General features: G+C 46.7%; 1 protein-coding gene across 2 annotated transcripts in view; it reads left to right on the top strand.

Annotated features, from left to right (window-relative positions):
* Window positions 1-21108, top strand: part of LOC106566890 (plexin-A1) — a 280529-nt gene that overhangs the window by 153960 nt on the left and 105461 nt on the right. For both annotated transcript variants that reach the window (XM_014135443.3, XM_014135442.3), the window contains exon 4: window positions 15543-15674. In XM_014135443.3, the coding sequence (XP_013990918.1) occupies window positions 15543-15674 (132 nt within the window). The remainder of the gene's footprint in view (window positions 1-15542; window positions 15675-21108) is intronic.

Genomic DNA, 21108 nt, shown 5'->3' with positions numbered 1-21108 from the left:
AGTGCTGGGATGTTATAACCCTGCTGTATGTATACTAGTGCTGGGTGTTATAACCCTGCTGTATGTATACTAGTGCTGGGGGTATAACCCTGCTGTATGTATACTAGTGCTGGGTGTTATAACCCTGCTGTATGTATACTAGTGCTGGGGTGTTATAGCCCTGCTGTATGTATACTAGTGCTGGGGTGTTATAACCCTGCTGTATGTATACTAGTGCTGGGGTGTTATAACCCTGCTGTATGTATACTAGTGCTGGGGTGTTATAACCCTGCTGTATGTATACTAGTGCTGGGGTGTTATAACCCTGCTGTATGTATACTAGTGCTGGGGTGTTATAACCCTGCTGTATGTATACTAGTGCTGGGGTGTTATAACCCTGCTGTATGTATACTAGTGCTGGGGTTATAGCCCTGCTGTATGTATACTATGCTGGGGTGTTATACCCTGCTGTATGTATACTAGTGCTGGGGTGTTATAGCCCTGCTGTATGTATACTAGTGCTGGGGTGTTATAACCCTGCTGTATGTATACTAGTGCTGGGGTGTTATAACCCTGCTGTATGTATACTAGTGCTGGGGTGTTATAGCCCTGCTGTATGTATACTAGTGCTGGGGTGTTATAACCCTGCTGTATGTATACTAGTGCTGGGGTGTTATAGCCCTGCTGTATGTATACTAGTGCTGGGGTGTTATAACCCTGCTGTATGTATACTAGTGCTGGGGTGTTATAGCCCTGCTGTATGTATACTAGTGCTGGGGTGTTATAACCCTGCTGTATGTATACTAGTGCTGGGGTGTTATAGCCCTGCTGTATGTATACTAGTGCTGGGGTGTTATAACCCTGCTGTATGTATACTAGTGCTGGGGTGTTATAGCCCTGCTGTATGTATACTAGTGCTGGGGTGTTATAACCCTGCTGTATGTATACTAGTGCTGGGGTGTTATAGCCCTGCTGTATGTATACTAGTGCTGGGGTGTTATAACCCTGCTGTATGTATACTAGTGCTGGGGTGTTATAACCCTGCTGTATGTATACTAGTGCTGGGGTGTTATAACCCTGCTGTATGTATACTAGTGCTGGGGTGTTATAGCCCTGCTGTATGTATACTAGTGCTGGGGTGTTATAGCCCTGCTGTATGTATACTAGTGCTGGGGTGTTATAGCCCTGCTGTATGTATACTAGTGCTGGGGTGTTATAACCCTGCTGTATGTATACTAGTGCTGGGGTGTTATAACCCTGCTGTATGTATACTAGTGCTGGGGTGTTATAGCCCTGCTGTATGTATACTAGTGCTGGGGTGTTATAACCCTGCTGTATGTATACTAGTGCTGGGGTGTTATAACCCTGCTGTATGTATACTAGTGCTGGGGTGTTATAACCCTGCTGTATGTATACTAGTGCTGGGGTGTTATAACCCTGCTGTATGTATACTAGTGCTGGGGTGTTATAACCCTGCTGTATGTATACTAGTGCTGGGTGTTATAACCCTGCTGTATGTATACTAGTGCTGGGGTGTTATAACCCTGCTGTATGTATACTAGTGCTGGGGTGTTATAACCCTGCTGTATGTATACTAGTGCTGGGATGTTATAACCCTGCTGTATGTATACTAGTGCTGGGGTGTTATAACCCTGCTGTATGTATACTAGTGCTGGGGTGTTATAGCCCTGCTGTATGTATACTAGTGCTGGGGTGTTATAACCCTGCTGTATGTATACTAGTGCTGGGGTGTTATAACCCTGCTGTATGTATACTAGTGCTGGGGTGTTATAACCCTGCTGTATGTATACTAGTGCTGGGGTGTTATAACCCTGCTGTATGTATACTAGTGCTGGAGTGTTATAGCCCTGCTGTATGTATACTAGTGCTGGGGTGTTATAGCCCTGCTGTATGTATACTAGTGCTGGGGTGTTATAACCCTGCTGTATGTATACTAGTGCTGGGATGTTATAACCCTGCTGTATGTATACTAGTGCTGGGGTGTTATAACCCTGCTGTATGTATACTAGTGCTGGAGTGTTATAGCCCTGCTGTATGTATACTAGTGCTGGGGTGTTATAGCCCTGCTGTATGTATACTAGTGCTGGGGTGTTATAACCCTGCTGTATGTATACTAGTGCTGGGATGTTATAACCCTGCTGTATGTATACTAGTGCTGGGGTGTTATAACCCTGCTGTATGTATACTAGTGCTGGGGTGTTATAGCCCTGCTGTATGTATACTAGTGCTGGGGTGTTATAGCCCTGCTGTATGTATACTAGTGCTGGGGTGTTATAACCCTGCTGTATGTATACTAGTGCTGGGGTGTTATAACCCTGCTGTATGTATACTAGTGCTGGGGTGTTATAACCCTGCTGTATGTATACTAGTGCTGGAGTGTTATAGCCCTGCTGTATGTATACTAGTGCTGGGGTGTTATAGCCCTGCTGTATGTATACTAGTGCTGGGGTGTTATAACCCTGCTGTATGTATACTAGTGCTGGGGTGTTATAACCCTGCTGTATGTATACTAGTGCTGGGGTGTTATAGCCCTGCTGTATGTATACTAGTGCTGGGGTGTTATAGCCCTGCTGTATGTATACTAGTGCTGGGGTGTTATAACCCTGCTGTATGTATACTAGTGCTGGGGTGTTATAACCCTGCTGTATGTATACTAGTGCTGGGGTGTTATAACCCTGCTGTATGTATACTAGTGCTGGGGTGTTATAACCCTGCTGTATGTATACTAGTGCTGGGGTGTTATAACCCTGCTGTATGTATACTAGTGCTGGGGTGTTATAGCCCTGCTGTATGTATACTAGTGCTGGGGTGTTATAACCCTGCTGTATGTATACTAGTGCTGGGGTGTTATAACCCTGCTGTATGTATACTAGTGCTGGGGTGTTATAACCCTGCTGTATGTATACTAGTGCTGGGGTGTTATAGCCCTGCTGTATGTATACTAGTGCTGGGGTGTTATAACCCTGCTGTATGTATACTAGTGCTGGGGTGTTATAGCCCTGCTGTATGTATACTAGTGCTGGGGTGTTATAACCCTGCTGTATGTATACTAGTGCTGGGGTGTTATAGCCCTGCTGTATGTATACTAGTGCTGGGGTGTTATAACCCTGCTGTATGTATACTAGTGCTGGGGTGTTATAACCCTGCTGTATGTATACTAGTTCTGGGGTGTTATAGCCCTGCTGTATGTATACTAGTGCTGGGGTGTTATAACCCTGCTGTATGTATACTAGTGCTGGGGTGTTATAACCCTGCTGTATGTATACTAGTGCTGGGGTGTTATAACCCTGCTGTATGTATACTAGTGCTGGGGTGTTATAACCCTGCTGTATGTATACTAGTGCTGGGGTGTTATAACCCTGCTGTATGTATACTAGTGCTGGGGTGTTATAGCCCTGCTGTATGTATACTAGTGCTGGGGTGTTATAACCCTGCTGTATGTATACTAGTGCTGGGGTGTTATAACCCTGCTGTATGTATACTAGTGCTGGGGTGTTATAACCCTGCTGTATGTATACTAGTGCTGGGGTGTTATAACCCTGCTGTATGTATACTAGTGCTGGGGTGTTATAACCCTGCTGTATGTATACTAGTGCTGGGGTGTTATAACCCTGCTGTATGTATACTAGTGCTGGGGTGTTATAACCCTGCTGTATGTATACTAGTGCTGGGGTGTTATAACCCTGCTGTATGTATACTAGTGCTGGGGTGTTATAACCCTGCTGTATGTATACTAGTGCTGGGGTGTTATAGCCCTGCTGTATGTATACTAGTGCTGGGGTGTTATAACCCTGCTGTATGTATACTAGTGCTGGGGTGTTATAACCCTGCTGTATGTATACTAGTGCTGGGGTGTTATAGCCCTGCTGTATGTATGCTAGTGCTGGGGTGTTATAACCCTGCTGTATGTATACTAGTGCTGGGGTGTTATAACCCTGTTGTATGTATACTAGTGCTGGGGTGTTATAACCCTGCTGTATGTATACTAGTGCCTGGGTGTTATAACCCTGTTGTATGTATACTAGTGCTGGGGTGTTATAACCCTGCTGTATGTATACTAGTGCTGGGGTTTTGTCTTCTATGCTCTAGATCCACATGAAATAGAACACTCCCACATAGTTCCATCTGTTTGTGAGGGAATTACATGGACTTTATGAGGTGGAAAACATATCCGCGGTATGACAGGACGAATGGAGAGATGCGTTGGGTTACTCAGAGAGGGGAGAGGTCAGGAGATGCTGATGAGCTGGAGGATGGGAGCGGTGGTTAGAGGGTGTCTGGTCTCAGCTGTCCCCGGGGTCGTTTTAATCAGAGAGCTGGCTCCTCTCTCCTCTGTCGGGCTGCTTCCTCATCAACCCCTCTTCTCTTTCTTCACCTGCTCTTTATTATCCTGTCCACTACAGGAAATCCCTTCTTAATGAAGATACAACCAGATGTTGTATCAACACAAAACACCACAGCAGCTAATTTAGGCCTGATCATTTTACATTCAGCAGCAACAGTATTCAGGTACTCTTTTTCTTCTTTGCTAGCATGTAACCTACTTCTGGTTCTTCTATCGTTGCTGTCAGGCTATGTCGAGGCCCCAAACTATTAATCATCCTCTGAATCGCGTTGTCACAAAACTGTGTCACGACACACATGTTCCACAGCGTCTGTTCCCTGCCATGGTCCTGCTGCGTCCCCCTCAGGGGACGGGCGACTGGCACGCGCGGGTAGAGACGGGCAGACATGGGCAGGGTTGAGGACTGACTGGTTGTGGTGGTTCTTGCCCCCTCCATCTCATTAATTAGCCAGTGATTGTGTTCAATCAGATGCAGATCTCCACTTCAATGGGCCCCATATCAAAGGCAGGAGTCTAGCGGATAGCTGCTGTATTATGCACGGGGAGACCTAGTTATGTCAAGAGCGCCAGCAAGCGGAGCCATGGTTGTAGTGGCAGCGTGGGGAGATGGCAGCGGGGAAACTCTACCCATCGGGCTCTGAAAGATTAAAGAGGGTTTAGGCTGAGACATGCCAGCCAGTCCCCTGAGGACTAGGCTTCATGCACTTTTCCCGCTCCACTACAACAGATGCAGCCCTGATGAGGGGGGGGGGGACTTCAAACGCAGAGAGAGGGAGAAACCGAGAGAGGGAGGTAGGGGTGGGTGTATTCATGCCTTTCTCTTTCTCTCATACAGACACAGGAACCTGCCTCTTGTTATTTTCTTATTGTTAATGACAGAACCCAGCGGAGGTGTGTGCCAGGGGAGGTTGTCCTGTCTGTCTGTCTGTCTGTCTGTCTGTCTGTCTGTCTGTCTGTCTGTCTGTCTGTCTGTCTGTCTGTCTGTCTGTCTGTCTGTCTGTCTGTCTGTCTGTCTGTCTGTCTGTCTGTCTGTCTGTCTGCGGTGCCCTGGGTCCTGCGCTGTCGTCCTGTTGTGTGACCAGTGGTGCAGTCAGTGAAAGATGGTTCATTTCACTGAGTAACCTGTCGCGATGATGTGGCTGATTACTGGGTGTTTGTGTGCTTGCGTGTGCGTGCGTGCGTATGCACGTGTGCGTGTGTGTGCGTGTGCCGGTGCGTAGTGGTGGCACAGAGGAGGAGATGCAGACTGTGCAGTCAGCAGGTGTGTGTGATACTCTGGACGTCCTCCAGAAAGGAAGGGTCACACGCAGACTGAGACAGACAGTAGCACCAGGGGTCATCATTCTACACGATGTCTAACAGTGGGCTTGATCACTTTAATAACCATATATACTGTTTGATGGTTTTGGCTCATTGAATTTAACAGTTGTCTTAATAGTTTGACAAACATTGAGTGAGCTTCGGGGGCGTTGAGTGGGGATTTTTAAGCGAGCTTTGTTGATGCTTTGCGAGGTATTTTTAAATAATTACATTGATACCGTGTTTTTTCTGTAAGTGCAAAGATGACGATAGTCAGAACAGGGGGCAAAAGTGACATAATATCAACTATTACACTTGAGCCCAGCCTCGGTATGGATCCTCATCATCACCCCAGCCCAACATGTTGATGGTGCGGCAGGAAGCACAGGGGGCAGCCCATAGCACAGCGCTGGGGGCATAATGAAATTGGTTCCAGTCTCATCTGGGAAGTGCCCCTGTTTGATTTCATTAGCCAAATGTCTCACGGTGTCCACTCCAAGCCAGAGTAAATAGATTTCCTACAACTGGGATTTGAAGGGTCACTGGCTGCTGCTGTAGTGTCTGGCATGGACTCAGGACAGGCAGGGAGGGGGGACATAGGGAGGGAGGAGAGGGAGGGAGGGAGGCAGCAGGGATGGAAGGAGGGAGGGGTAGGGAGGGAGGAAGGGAGGGAGGGAGGGAGGAGAGGGAGGGAGGAGAGGGAGGCGGCAGGGATGGAAGGAGGGGGAGGGAGGGAGGGTAGGGAGTGTAGGGAGGGAGGGAGGGAGGGAGGGAGGGAGGGAGGGAGGGAGGGAGGAGAGGGAGGCGGCAGGGATGGAAGGAGGGAGGGGGAGGGAGGGAGGGAGGGTAAGGAGGGAGGAAGGAAGTGAGGAGAGGGAGGCGGCAGGGATGGATCTCATGACAAAGCACCTGTCATTCACTTGTCTTAATCTCTGCAGGTATTTCCTGCCTGGTGTTGTGTTGCATGGCGACCACACCGCTAGTTTCCTGTATTCTGTACTGTCAGAATACCCCCTCTCCTTCCTCCTCTCCGCTCACAGAGTCTAATCTAATAGAAGTGGAATGAGCCTACCCTGTGGAATGAGCCTACCCTTTGACTCTGGATAAAGATCCAATGCGGAGAAGGGACACTTGACTACTGCTTTGTTATAGCGTGTGCATGGTTGGATCCCTCCCACTCTTGACCTCCTCTAATTTTGGATATGTCACCACCTGACAGCCGAGATGATCTGGAGTTGCATTAGACAGGACCTTTTTCTGAGGCTGTGGTGGTGTTTGGTTGGCTTGTGAGCAGCCAAGGTGGACCTGCTGGTGTACTCACCGTGACCTTAATCCTGACTCATGTGGAGACCAGCAGCAGCCCCTTAGCTTACAGCACACAATACAGTCAGCACGGCAGGGGGGAGAGGACTTCATTCATGCTCCTCTCTGTTTTCATTTTATCATCTAATCCCTCACTTCCCCTCCACCTCCAATCAGCTACAGTTCACAGAGAGAGGAGGAAGAGGAGGAGGACAGCCAAGGAGTAGGAGGGGGGAGTAGCCTGGCCCTAACCCTCCCTCCCTCCCGCCCACCCGCCCTTCCTCCCTCCCACTCTCCTGATGCTCCCTCCCACCCGCCGTCCCTCCCTCTCTCCCTCCCACCCTCCCTCTCTCTCTCCCTCCCTCCCACTCTCCCTCCCACCCTCCGTCCCTCCCTCTCTCCCTCCCACCCACCCTCCCTCTCTCTCTCCCGCCCTCCCACTCTCCCTCCCTCCCACTCTCCCTCCCACCCTCCGTCCCTCCCTCCCTCCCACTCTCCCTCCCACCCTCCGTCCCTCCCTCTCTCCCTCCCTCCCACTCTCCCACCCTCCCTCCCTCCCACTCTCCCTCCCACCCTCCGTCCCTCCCTCTCTCCCTCCCTCCCACTCTCCCACCCTCCCTCCCTCCCACTCTCCATCTCTCCCTCTCTCTCTCCCTCCCACCCTCCGTCCCTCCCTCCCTCCCACTCTCCCTGCCTCCCACCCTCCGTCCCTCCCTCTCTCCCTCCCACTACCATAAAACAGATTGAGGAGTGTTGTACCTTAGGAACACCTGCCATGCATTACACAACTGTACTTACAGTAGATGTGAGGGCTCAGCAGTGCAGACTGTTCCATGTTGATTTAATCCTGTATAGTCTGTTGTTCTCTGCTCTCTGGTAATCCATGTTGATTTAATCCTGTATAGTCTGTTGTTCTCTGCTCTCTGGTAATTCATGTTGATTTAATCCTGTATAGTCTGTTGTTCTCTGCTCTCTGGTAATCCATGTTGATTTAATCCTGTATAGTCTGTTGTTCTCTGCTCTCTGGTAATCCATGTTGATTTAATCCTGTATAGTCTGTTGTTCTCTGCTCTCTGGTAATTCATGTTGATTTAATCCTGTATAGTCTGTTGTTCTCTGCTCTCTGGTAATTCATGTTGATTTAATCCTGTATAGTCTGTTGTTCTCTGCTCTCTGGTAATTCATGTTGATTTAATCCTGTATAGTCTGTTGTTCTCTGCTCTCTGGTAATTCATGTTGATTTAATCCTGTATAGTCTGTTGTTCTCTGCTCTCTGGTAATCCATGTTGATTTAATCCTGTATAGTCTGTTGTTCTCTGCTCTCTGGTAATTCTTTGTATTTGTATTTATTTAACCTTTATTTAACTAGGCAAGTCAGTAAAACCCTGCCTCTGTGTGTGTGTGTGTGTGTGTGTGTGTGTGTGTGTGTGTGTGTGTGTGTGTGTGTGTGTGTGTGTGTGTGTGTGCGTGCGTGCGTATGTCTCTGTGTGTATATGTGTTTTTGGGTTTACTATCAGAAGTCCCTACAAGGAAAAAGGCTATTTTAGGGTTAGGTTAAAGGTTAGGGTTAGGAGTTAGGTTTAGGGTTAAGGTTAGGTTAAAGGTTAGGGTTAGGAGTTAGGTTTAGGGTTAAGGTTAGGTTAAAGGTTAGGATTAGGAGTTAGGTTTAGGGTTAAGGTTAGGTTAAAGGTTAGGATTAGGAGTTAGGTTTAGGGTCAGGGTTAAGGTTAGGTTAACTTCTATGGGCTACGTGGGACGCTAGCGTCCCACCTGCGGGACACAGTCAGTGAAATATCAGGGCGGCAAATTCAAAAACAACAAAATGTCATAATTCAGCTTTCTCAAACATACAACTATTTTACACCATTTTAAAGATACACTTCTCCTTGATATTAACCACATTTTCCGATTTCAAAAAGGCTTTACAGCGAAAGCAAAACATTAGATTATGTTAGGAGAGTACATAGACAAAGATAATCACACAGCCATTTTCCAAGCAAGGACATGTGACAATAAAACCCAAAACACAGCTAAATGAAGCACTAACCTTTGACGATCTTCATCAGATGACATTCCTAGGACATTATGTTACACAATACATGTATGTTTTGTTCGATAAAGTTCATATTTATATCCAAAAACAGCATTTTACATTGGCGCGTGATGTTCAGAAAATGTATTCTCACCAAAAAGGCCGGTGAATGTGCACATCAATTTACAAAAATACTCATCATAAACGTTGACAAAATATATAACAATTATTTAAAGAATTATAGATAGACTACCCCTGGATGCAACCGCTGTGTCAGATTTTAAAATAGCTTTACAGAGAAAGCACATTTTTCAATATTCTAAGTACATAGCTCAGCCATCACGGTGAGCGATACAGACACCCGTCAAGTTCGGGGCAACCTTAACTCAGAATTAGTATTAGAAATATTCTCTTACCTTTGCTGATCTTCATCAGAATGCACTCCCAGGACTGCTACTTCCACAAGAAATGTTGTTTTTGTTCCAAATAATCCATATTTATGTCCAAATACCTCCGTTTTGTTCGTGCGTACAGATCACTTATCCAAAGGCATAACGCGCGAGCGCGGAACCAGAGACGAAAAGTTAAATGTTCCATTACCGTACTTAGAAGCATGTCAAACGCTGTTTAAAATCAATCTTTATGGTATTTTTAACGTAAAATTGCAATAATATTCCAACCGGACAATAGTGTATTCATTCAAAGAGAAAAAGAAGGAACAGTGTGCTCGCGTGACCGTGCATATCCAATCCCTTTGTTGCCAGGCAGTCCACTCAGGAACTGAGCTCCTATTATCTGCCCAGTGACAGGAGAATGCTCAAACCACTTTCTGAAGGCTTTAGACAGCCAATGGAAGCATTAGGAAGTGCAACGTAACCCCACAGATACTGTAGTTTCGAAAGGGACTATAAAGAAGAACTACAATTCTCAGATCCTCCACTTCCTGGTTGACTTTTTCTCAGGTTTTTGCCTGCCATATGAGTTATGTTATACTCACAGACACCATTCAAACAGTTTTAGAAACGGCAGAGTGTTTTCTATCCAAATCTACTAATAATATGCATATTCTAGTTTCTGGGCCAGAGTAGTAACCTGTTTAAATTGGGTACGTTTTTCATCCGGCCGTGAAAATACTGCCCCCTAGCCCAGACAGGTTAAAAGTTAGGAGTTAGGGAAAATAGGATTTTGAATGGGAATCAATTGTTTGGTCTCCACTAGGATAGTAAAACAAACATGTGTGTGTGTGTGTGTGTGTGTGTGTGTGTGTGTGTGTGTGTGTGTGTGTGTGTGTGTGTGTGTGTGTGTGTGTGTGTGTGTGTGTGTGTGTGTGTGTGTGTGTGTGTGTTTCACCTCCAGGTGAAAAGGACGTCAGGTTGAACGTCAGACAGGTGTTGAAGTGGAGCGGTGGAGGTAGATGGTTGTAACAGTAGAGCAGTGGAATGCTGTGACCTGTCCTTGTGATTGAGCACCAGTAACATGGTATCTACTGTGAGTGTTATGTACTGTATGACAACAGCAATAAGTGTGGCTGCCGCTCGCCATGTTTAAAGCCTCCAGCCTGGGGGGGGGATTGAATTTGTTTTTGTCTTGCTCACCGCCCCCCCCACTCCATATCTCTCGACACCTTTATGAGACGAGACCGACTTGAATGCAGTGAATTTATCCACTCTCCCTCTCGCAAAACTCCTGGCTCGTGTTCAAGAGGCTATTGTTGAGTAATCTGTGGAGCGCTCTTCTCTCTCAGCACGGACCTGGCTGTGTGTGTGTGTGTGTGTGTGTGTGTGTGTGCGTGCGTGCGTGCCTAGGAGACCTGCGCTCAGACCAGGATATTGAACTGAGAGATATCTTTGCGCTACAGTTGTATAGTAAATGTATGGAGGGAGGCCAGTTATTCCCATCATTGCACATGCATTATACTCAATTATAGCTTGGGCTAATTGTTAACCATAGGGGTCCCTCTTAAGTAAAAGTAGAGGGGGAGGGCGAGATGTTCTATATTCCTTCTGGGCAATTCCTTATGCTGGAAGTAGAATATTCTACCTAGCAACAGGGAGAGAAGTTAGTGTAGAGTAGGGGAGAGAGAGTACAGCATGAATCAGGGGAGAGGAAAGAGGTGCCTTCAGCTTCCTGTTTGTTCCCTCTGCTGTAACCTTGCCTGCTGATTCCCATTCATTAAAGTTATAGGACACAGCATCAGTCCCCCCTCCGTCCCTCCCCTTCCCCTCCCTCTTCCAACCTGAAGTGAATTTTCTGATCACGTTTTGGCAGCCTCCCTGGAAGAGAAGAGAGAGAGGGAGAGAAGTGTAAAAAGAGAGAGTGATGACAGAAGGAGAGAGAAAGGATGCAGTGTCCTTGGTATTATCAGCGTTGGCTCACTGACTCTGTAATGTGACTTGTCCTGTAGGGAGAATCTTGATGGGAGGGAAGAAGCCTCATGACCACAAATCCCAGGCCTGCTAGCCACTTCAACATCCCCCTCTCCCTTCCTGCTCCAGAACATTCTACTGGATGACCCTTGACTGTGGAGCTCCTCTGAAGAATACAGCACTATATAGCAGGTGTTGGGGAGACTGGAGTTAAAGACCATAAAGTTGCATGCTGGTCTGGCTCTGTGTCCTCCTGAACCATTTGACCCAAATCCCGTCAATGTGCTGTGTTCCAAGCTACAGGGCACTTCCTAAAAGTAGGAGCAGCCTGACTGATGTCAGAGGGCCTTTGGAGGTGGGGCGTGTGCTCTCTCGCCCTCCCCTCATCTCCTTTCCTTCATCTCCTTTCCCCTCCCCCCTCATCTCCTTTCCCCTCCTCCCCTCATCTCCTTTCCCCTCCTCCCCTCATCTCCTTTCCCCTCCTCCCCTCATCTCCTTTCCTCCCCTCATCTTCTTTCCTCTCCTCTTCTCTTCTCTCCTTTCCTCTCCTTTCTTCTCCATTCCTCTCCTCTCTTCTCCTCTCTACTCACCCTCCCCTCCTCCCCTCTCCTCTGCCAGTCCTCTCTGGAAGAGGTGGTAGTATTGTGGTATGGTCAGGCCCAGTCAGGTAGTGTCCTCCCCAGTGCCCAGGCAGCGAGGGAGAGAGGTAGAGACAAGGCGGGCTATTAATCAGGCTGACCTGGCACGCGGCCTGGGTACATCATTAGAGCCTGAAATACGAGGGGACAGGGAGGTCATGCTCCCCGAACCTCACATCAATATACCCACAAAGGTAGAGGGGAGGGGGGGCAGCTGTTGTTATTATCCAAGGACCATTTGTTTTAGTGAGTTAGCCCCCCCACCCACCTTAAAATAAAGGCTCATAGGCCCGCTGCAGTACGTTAGCTAAATGCTTGTATTGTCCACTAGACCCTGGGCAGCAGGGTCTGCCAGGGTCTAGCAGTGTGTGGTTATGTTATCTACAGCCAGGCAGGACTCCAGTGGGACAGAACACACTGTGGAGATCAGGCTGACTTCTGCACTGTAAGGACAAACACAGCAGTACATTCAGCCAGTAATAGCTGCTGCTTGCCCCTGGCAACCAGTCAAAGGGCAACACAACTCTGATTGATTATTATTATACAAAGACGTTTTACTGTACAGGGAGGCATTTCTGGAGGCAGAATAGCTGAATATGTATTAGACCCTTGTTGTGATCTTTTGAGTACTTGCTGAGTACCTGGTTTGATGCAGATCATTCTTATTAGGTATTCTGTTGGAAATGATCATCCCTGCATGCATCAGCCATTACAATGCTCACATCATTCCTTTGTAATAACACCGTAACATGAGGAAGATGGACGAATTTTAACTTTCAGCTGTGCAGAAATGGAACAGTTGGTCAGTGACGATAGAGGTGTGTGTGTGTGTGTGTGTGTGTGTGTGTGGTGTGTGTGTGTGTGTGTGTGTGTGTGTGTGTGTGTGTGTGTGTGTGTGTGTGTGTGTGTGTGTGGGAGAGAGAGGAGAGAGTCGAAGTGATAGATAGAGAGTGTGTGTGTGTGAGAGAGAGAGGAGAGAGAGAGAAGAAGAGAGAGAGTGATAGAGAGAGTGTGTGTGTGAGAGAGAGAGGAGAGAGAGAGAAGAAGAGAGAGAGAAGAAGAGAGAAGAAGAGTGATAGAGAGAGTGTGTGTGTGAGAGAGAGAACGAGAGAGAGAAGAAGAGAGAGTCAGAGTGATAGAGAGAGTGTGTGTGTGAGAGAGAGAGAACGAGAGAGAATAAGAGAGAGTCAGAGTGATAGAGAGAGAGTGTGTGTGTGAGAGAGAGAGGAAAGAGAGAGAACGAGAGAGAGAGAGAAGAGAGAGTCAGAGTGATAGAGTGTGTGTGTGTGAGAGAGAGAGAAGAAGAGAGAGTCAGAGTGATAGAAAGAGTGTGTGTGTGAGAGAGAGAGAGAGAAGAAGAGAGAGTCAGAGTGATAGGGAGAGTGTGTGTGTGAGAGAGAGAGGAGAGAGAGTCAGAGTGATAGAGAGAGTGTGTGTGTGAGAGAGAGAGAAGAAGAGAGAGTCAGAGTGATAGAGAGAGTGTGTGTGTGAGAGAGAGAAGAGAGAGTCAGAGTGATAGAGAGAGTGTGTGAGAGAGAGAGAAGAGAGAGTCAGAGTGATAGAGAGAGTGTGTGTGAGAGAGAGAAGAAGAGAGAGTCAGAGTGATAGAGAGAGTGTGTGTGTGAGAGAGAGATGGAGAGAGAGTCAGAGTGATAGAGAGAGTGTGTGTGAGAGAGAGAGGAGAGAGTCAGAGTGATAGAGAGTGTGTGTGTGTGAGAGAGAGAAGAAGAGAGAGTCAGAGTGATAGAGAGAGTGTGTGTGAGAGAGAGAGGAGAGAGTCAGAGTGATAGAGAGAGTGTGTGTGAGAGAGAGAGATGGAGAGAGAGTCAGAGTGATAGAGAGAGTGTGTGTGAGAGAGAGAGGAGAGAGTCAGAGTGATAGAGAGTGTGTGTGTGTGTGTGTGTGAGAGAGAGAAGAAGAGAGAGTCAGAGTGATAGAGAGAGTGTGTGTGTGAGAGAGAGGAGAGAGTCAGAGTGATAGAGAGAGTGTGTGAGAGAGAGAGAAGAAGAGAGAGTCAGAGTGATAGAGAGAGTGTGTGTGTGAGAGAGAGGAGAGAGTCAGAGTGATAGAGAGAGTGTGTGTGAGAGAGAGAGGAGAGAGTCAGAGTGATAGAGAGAGTGTGTGTGTGAGAGAGAGATGGAGAGAGAGTCAGAGTGATAGAGAGAGTGTGTGTGAGAGAGAGAGGAGAGAGTCAGAGTGATAGAGAGAGTGTGTGTGAGAGAGAGAGGAGAGAGTCAGAGTGATAGAGAGAGTGTGTGTGTGAGAGAGAGATGGAGAGAGAGTCAGAGTGATAGAGAGAGTGTGTGTGAGAGAGAGAGGAGAGAGTCAGAGTGATAGAGAGTGTGTGTGTGTGTGTGTGAGAGAGAGAAGAAGAGAGAGTCAGAGTGATAGAGAGAGTGTGTGAGAGAGAGAGAAGAAGAGAGAGTCAGAGTGATAGAGAGAGTGTGTGAGAGAGAGAGAGGAGAAGAGAGAGTCAGAGTGATAGAGAGAGTGTGTGTGTGAGAGAGAGAGAAGAGAGAGTCAGAGTGATAGAGAGAGTGTGTGAGAGAGAGAGAGGAGAAGAGAGAGTCAGAGTGATAGAGAGAGTGTGTGTGTGAGAGAGAGAGAGAAGAGAGAGTCAGAGTGATAGAGAGAGTGTGTGAGAGAGAGAGAGGAGAAGAGAGAGTCAGAGTGATAGAGAGAGTGTGTGTGAGAGTTGTTTATTTTGGGGAGAGTGGAGCAGCAGCAGCATCGTGTAAAGTTGTGTAATGATTGATGGTTGTGGAGCAGAAATAGACAGTCAGGCCTTTGGTTTGCTTTATGTTGTGGTTGGGATGCTCCACAGAGCTCTATCATTCTGTCACTGACATTACACACAATCCACTTTTATTTGGCCGTGTAAAGTCTCCCCATTACAGAGACGACCTGCCTGAACCTTCCTGAGAGCATGTACAGTACCAGAGTATGGACTGTGTTGCACTGTACTGGTGACTGTGTCCTGTCCTCTCACTGTAATGCTGATTGCGATTGTGTGTTATCCTGGCCTGTGAGTGTACTGTGAGTGTACTGTGAGTGTGCTGTGAGTGTACTGTGAGTGTGCTGTGAGTGTACTGTGAGTGTACTGTGAGTGTGCTGTGAGTGTACTGTGAGTGTGCTGTGAGTGTACTGTGAGTGTACTGTGAGTGTGCTGTGAGTGTACTGTGAGTGTGCTGTGAGTGTACTGTGAGTGTACTGTGAGTGTACTGTGAGTGTGCTGCGAGTGTACTGCGAGTGTACTGCGAGTGTACTGTGAGTGTACTGTGAGTGTACTGTGAGTGTACTGCGAGTGTGAGTGTACTGTGAGTGTACTGTGAGTGTACTGTGAGTGTGAGTGTACTGTGAGTGTGAGTGTACTGCGAGTGTGAGTGTACTGTGAGTGTACTGTGAGTGTGCTGTGAGTGTGAGTGTACTGTGAGTGTACTGTGAGTGTACTGTGAGTGTGAGTGTACTGTGAGTGTGAGTGTACTGCGAGTGTGAGTGTACTGTGAGTGTACTGTGAGTGTACTGTGAGTGTGATGACGTCTCTGTCCTGTGTGTTTCAGATCCTGGTGAATTCTATCAACCACCCTGCCATGCTGTATGAGAATGGGGTGGTGAGCGAGGGAAGTCCCATCCACAGAGACCTGCTCTTCAGCCCAGACTACCAGCACATCTATGCCCTCACAGACAAACAGGTACAAGCTTCACACACGCTATAATATGAATATTAGATCATTTTTAAACAATCATACACTCTCACGGCACTAAACCAAACCTAATTGTTGTGTGTGTGTGCTTCCTCTGTGTTTTTCTGCCACTCCAGCACTCTATGTGATTGGTTGTGTTTGATTTCCAGTATACAGAGCCTCCACCTCCACCCCCCCTCCACCCCCCTGCCCAGCACCCTCTTCCCTCACACATGTTCCTCCCCCCAGTCATCACAGGCAACAGAACAGGAGAGGGGTCTCTCTGATCCCCTTTGATGGAATAAATCCCCTCCTTTTAGCCCTGCCAAAGCACCAATGGAAAGGGAATTCTCCCCTCTTCCCTTTCCTCCTCTACTCCAGTTATTTGTACCCTTCTCCTTTTCTCCCTGCTCTCTCTTTTCTTTCATGTGGTTTCTCCCCTAAGCTCAAATTGGAGGTCCTCGTCTCACTCATTAAAGACGTTTCCTCCATTATTACTGGAAGACCCCCCCCCCCCACCCCTCTATCCCAGCCTCTCTCTCTCTATCAGAATGGTTAGCAGGGTGATGAGAGATAAGAAGGCCACTGGGCTTACTGCTAAGGATTCATCTCTGAGGTTTAAATTGAAACGGCCCCCTCGCTCTCCTCTGGATTGCTATTTAACACCCCGTGGCCTCCTTCCCCTCCCTTCAGCCCCACCCACCCTCTCCTCAGTCCCAACCCCCGTCTTAGCCTGCTCTGTCCTCCCACTCAGACACCTGTACAGTTGAGTTAATGATAGATGTCTATCTACCCTGTCAGAGCAGACCTGTAGGTGTGTGCTCTGAGGCAGAGTGACATGAGGTAACAGGGTAAGGACTGTCAAGCTCTTTGACACTGCCTGGCTCTGTGACACTCTCTATTCCTGATGATGCCTTAGTTATGGGACAGACAGATGGGTTACCAATGCACCCCATCGTAACGCCACCCGCCTGCAGCCCTCTCCGGCTGTATTCCCACCCGACAACCCCAGAAAGTGATGACTGAATATCAATAGCCATTTTCCATCAAATGATTTGAGAGGTGGGCTATATCCAGGTGGGACGTCTCTGCCACAAACACGGTGTTTGTTCTCTGAGGAAAATCACCCAGTACCGTTTAAATCAAATCAAATGTATTTATAAAGCCCTATTTACATCAGCTGATGTCACAAAGTGCTGTACAGAAACCCAGCCTAAAACCCCAAACAGCAATCAATGCCGATGTAGAAGCAAGGTGGCTTGGAAAAACTCCCTAGAAAGGCAGGAACCTAGGAACAAACCTAGAGAGGAACCAGCCTCTGAGGGATGGCCAGTCCTCTTCTGGCTGTGCCGAGTGGAGATTATAAGACTACATGGCCATCAAGGCCAGATCGTTCTCCAAGATGTTCAGGGTAGCACATCTGGTGAACAGGTCAGGGTTACATAGCTGCAGGTAGAACAGCAGAAACTAGATCATCAGCACAACCAGGTGAACTGAGGACCGGGACAATAACTAGCCGTCAGGCCAGGTAGTCCTGAGGCATGGTCCTGGGGCTCAGGTCCTGAGAGAGAGCGAGAGAGAGAGACAGAGAGAGTGAGACAGAGAGAGCGAGACAGAGCGAGACAGAGAGAGAGCGAGACAGAGAGAGACAGAGAGACAGAGAGAGAGAGACAGAGAGAGAGAGCGAGACAGAGAGAGAGAGAGACAGAGAGAGACAGAGAGAGAGAGAGAGAGAGACAGACAGAGAGAGAGAGAGAGAGAGACAGTCAGAGAGAGAGAGAGAGAGAGACAGACAGAGAGAGAGAGACAGAGAGAGAGTATATCCCACAAAGATCTCCTCCACCACACGAGCCCTAGGGGGTGCAAAACCGGACAGGAAGATCACGCCAGTGACTCAAAGCCTGTCAAGACATGACGCCTTTGGACGGCATGGAAGAGCACCAGTGACTCAGCCCCTGTAATATGGTAAGAGGCAGAGAATCCCAGTGGAGAGAGGGGAGCCGGCCAGGTAAAGACAGCAGGGGCGGTTCGTCACTCCAGTGTCTTGCCGTTTGCCTTCGCAACCCAGGGCCAGACTACACTCAATCATAGGACCTTCTGAAGAGATGAGTGTTCATTAAAGACTGAGGTTACTGAGTCTGCGTCTCTCATATGGATAGGCAGACCATTCCTTAGACCCAGAGAAGGCCCGGAGAAGGCGAGTGGGAAAGCTGCCGTTACCGTCAATACTACTTGCCAACGTTATACGCTGCACCGGCAAGATAGAACAGCACACTCCGGTAAGACGAGGGGGAGGGCGGTCTGTGCATATTTGTAAACAATAGCTGGTGCACGAAATCTAAGGAAGTCTCTAGATTTTGCTCTTGTGATAAATTGCAGGCCACACTACTTGCCTAGAGAGTTTTCAGCTATACTTTTCGTGGCTGTTTATTTACCACCACAGACAGATGCTGGCACGAAGACCGCACTCAGTCAGCTGTATAAGGAATTAAGCAGACAGGAAACCACTCACCCAGAGGCGGCGCTCCTAGTGGCAGGAGACTTTAATGCAGGGGAACTTAACCTCTATGGGCTAGGTGGGACGCTAGCGTGCCACCCGTGGTGCACTCCATCAACAGCAGGTGCATTTCAAGAGCGGCAAATTTGAATCCAAATAAATGTCAAAATTCAAATTTTTCAAACATACAACTATTTTACACCCTTTGAAAGATAAACATCTCCTTAATCTAACCACGTTTTACGATTTCAAAAAGGTTTTACGGCGAAAGCATACATTTAGAGTATGTTAGGACAGTACATTTACAAGAGTTGTGTGTAATGTTTTGTCAATTCAAAGACAGGGTCACCAAAACCATAAAACCAGCTAAAATGATGCACTAACCTTTTACAATCTCCATCAGATGACACTCCTAGGACATTATGTTAGACAATGCATGCATTTTTAGTTCTATCAAGTTCATATTTATATCCAAAAACAGCGTTTTACTATGGCATTGATGTTGAGGAAATCGTTTCCTCCAATAACCGGCAGTCAAGTCAGCGTCACAAATTAAATAATTAAAATTAGAAAACATTGGTAAAATATTATATTGTCATTTAAAGAATTATAGATTTACATCTCTTGAACGCAATCAACTTGCCAGATTTAAAAATAACCTTACTGGGAAATCACACTTTGCAATAATCTGAGCACTGCGCCCAGAAAAATACGCGTTGCGATACAGACTAGACGTCATGTTGGGGAGATCTAAAATCGAAAATACTATGTAAATAATCCATTACCTTTGATTCTCTTCATCAGATGTCACTTCCAGGTATCACAGGTCCATAACGAATGTAGTTTTGTTCAAAAAAGCTCATCATTTATGTCCAAAAATCTCCGTCTTGTTAGCACATGATCTAAGCCAGCCGGACTTCTCGTCATGAACGAGGGGAAAAAATATATTTACGTTCGTTCAAACATGTCAAACGTTGTATAGCATAAATCATTAGGGCCTTTTTTAACCAGAACATGAATAATATTCAAGGTGGACGAATGCATACTCTTTTATAACGTATTGGAACGAGGGTACCCAACATGAACTCGCGCGCCAGGTGTCTAATGGGCCATCATCGTTCCATGGCTCTTGTTCGGTCAGATCTCCCTCCAGAAGACTCAAAACACTTTGTAAAGGCTGGTGACATCTAGTGGAAGCAATAGGAAGTGCCAAAATATTCCTCAGCCCCTGTGTTTTTCAATGGGATAGGTTTAAAGGTAATACAACACATCAGGTATCCACTTCCTGTCAGAAAATGTCTCAGGGTTTTGCCTGCCAAATGAGTTCTGTTATACTCACAGACACCATTCAAACAGTTTTAGAAAAGTTAGGGTGTTTTCTATCCATATGTAATAAGTATATGCATATTCTAGTTACTGGGTAGGAGTGGTAACCAGATTAAATCGGGTATGTTTTTTTATCCAGCCGTGTCAATACTGCCCCCTAGCCCTAACAGGTTAAATCAGTTCTACCAAATCTCTATCAAAATGTTAAATGTGCAACCAGAGGGGAAAAAATTCTATATCACCTGTACTCCACACACAGAGACGCGTACAAAGCTCTCCCTCGCACTCCATTTGGTAAATGCAACCACAACTCTGTCCTCCTGATTCCTGCTTACAAACAAAAATTAAAGCAGGAAGCACCAGTGACTCGGTCTATAAAAAAGTGGTCAGATGAAGCAGAGCTAAACTACAGGACTGTTTTGCTATCGCAGACTGGAACATGTTCCGGGATTCTTTCGATGGCATTGAGGAGTACACCACATCAGTCACTGGCTTTATCAATAAGTGCATCGAGGACGTCGTCCCCACAGTGACTGTACGTACATACCCCAACCAGAAGCCATGGATTACAGGCAACATTCGCACTGAGCTAAAGGGTAGAGCTACCGCTTTCAAGGTGCGGGACTCTAATCCGGAAGCTTACAAGAAATCCTGCTATGCCCTGCGACGAACTATCAAACAGGAAAAGCATCAATACAGGGCTTAAACCTCTTACATCTAGGCGTTCCGCTAGCAGAACCCCTAGCCAACAGCCAATGGGACCGCATGGCGCGAAATACAAAAACCTCAAAAATCCAATCATTTAAATTTTTCAAACATACGACTATTTTACACCATTTGAAAGATAAACCTCTCCTGAATCCAACCGCGTTGTCCGATTTCAAAAAGGCTTTACAGTGAAAGCAAAACATTAGATTATTTTAGGAGAGTACATATACAAAAATAATCACACAGCCATTTTCCAAGCAAGCATATATGTCAATAAAAACCAAAACACAGCTAAATGAAGCACTAACCTTTGATGATCTTCATCAGATGACACTCCTAGGACATTATGTTATACAATACATGTATGTTTTGTTCAATCAAGTTCATATTTATATCCAAAAACAGCTTTTTACATTGGCGCGTGATGTTCAGAAAATGTATTCCCACCAAAATCTTCAGGTGAATTTACAAAAATACTCATCATAAACGTTGACAAAATACATAACAATTATTTTAAGAATTATAGATACAGAACTCCTTTATGCAATCGCTGTGTCAGATTTTAAAATAGCTTTTCGGCGAAAGCACATTTTTCAATATTCTGAGTACATAGCTCAGCCATCACGGTGAGCTATTCAGACACCCGCCAAGTTCGGGGCAAACTAAACTCAGAATTAGTATTATACATATTGTATTACCTTTGCTGATCTTCGTCAGAATGCACTCCCAGGACTGCTACTTCCACAAGAAATGTTGTTTTTGTTCGAAATAATCTATAGTTATGTCCAAACACCTCTGTTTTGTTCGTGCGTTCAGGTCACTATCCAAAGGGTAACGCGCGAGCTCATTTCGAGACACAAAAAGTCAAAATGTTCCATTACCGTACTTAGAAGCATGTCAAACGCTGTTTAA

Source organism: Salmo salar, chromosome 13 (genome assembly GCF_965601325.2).
Source record: "Salmo salar chromosome 13, fSalSal1, whole genome shotgun sequence".
NCBI lineage: Eukaryota > Metazoa > Chordata > Actinopteri > Salmoniformes > Salmonidae > Salmo > Salmo salar.
The sequence above is the reverse complement of the archived record's forward strand: the minus strand, read 5'-3'. Positions and strand labels throughout refer to the sequence as shown.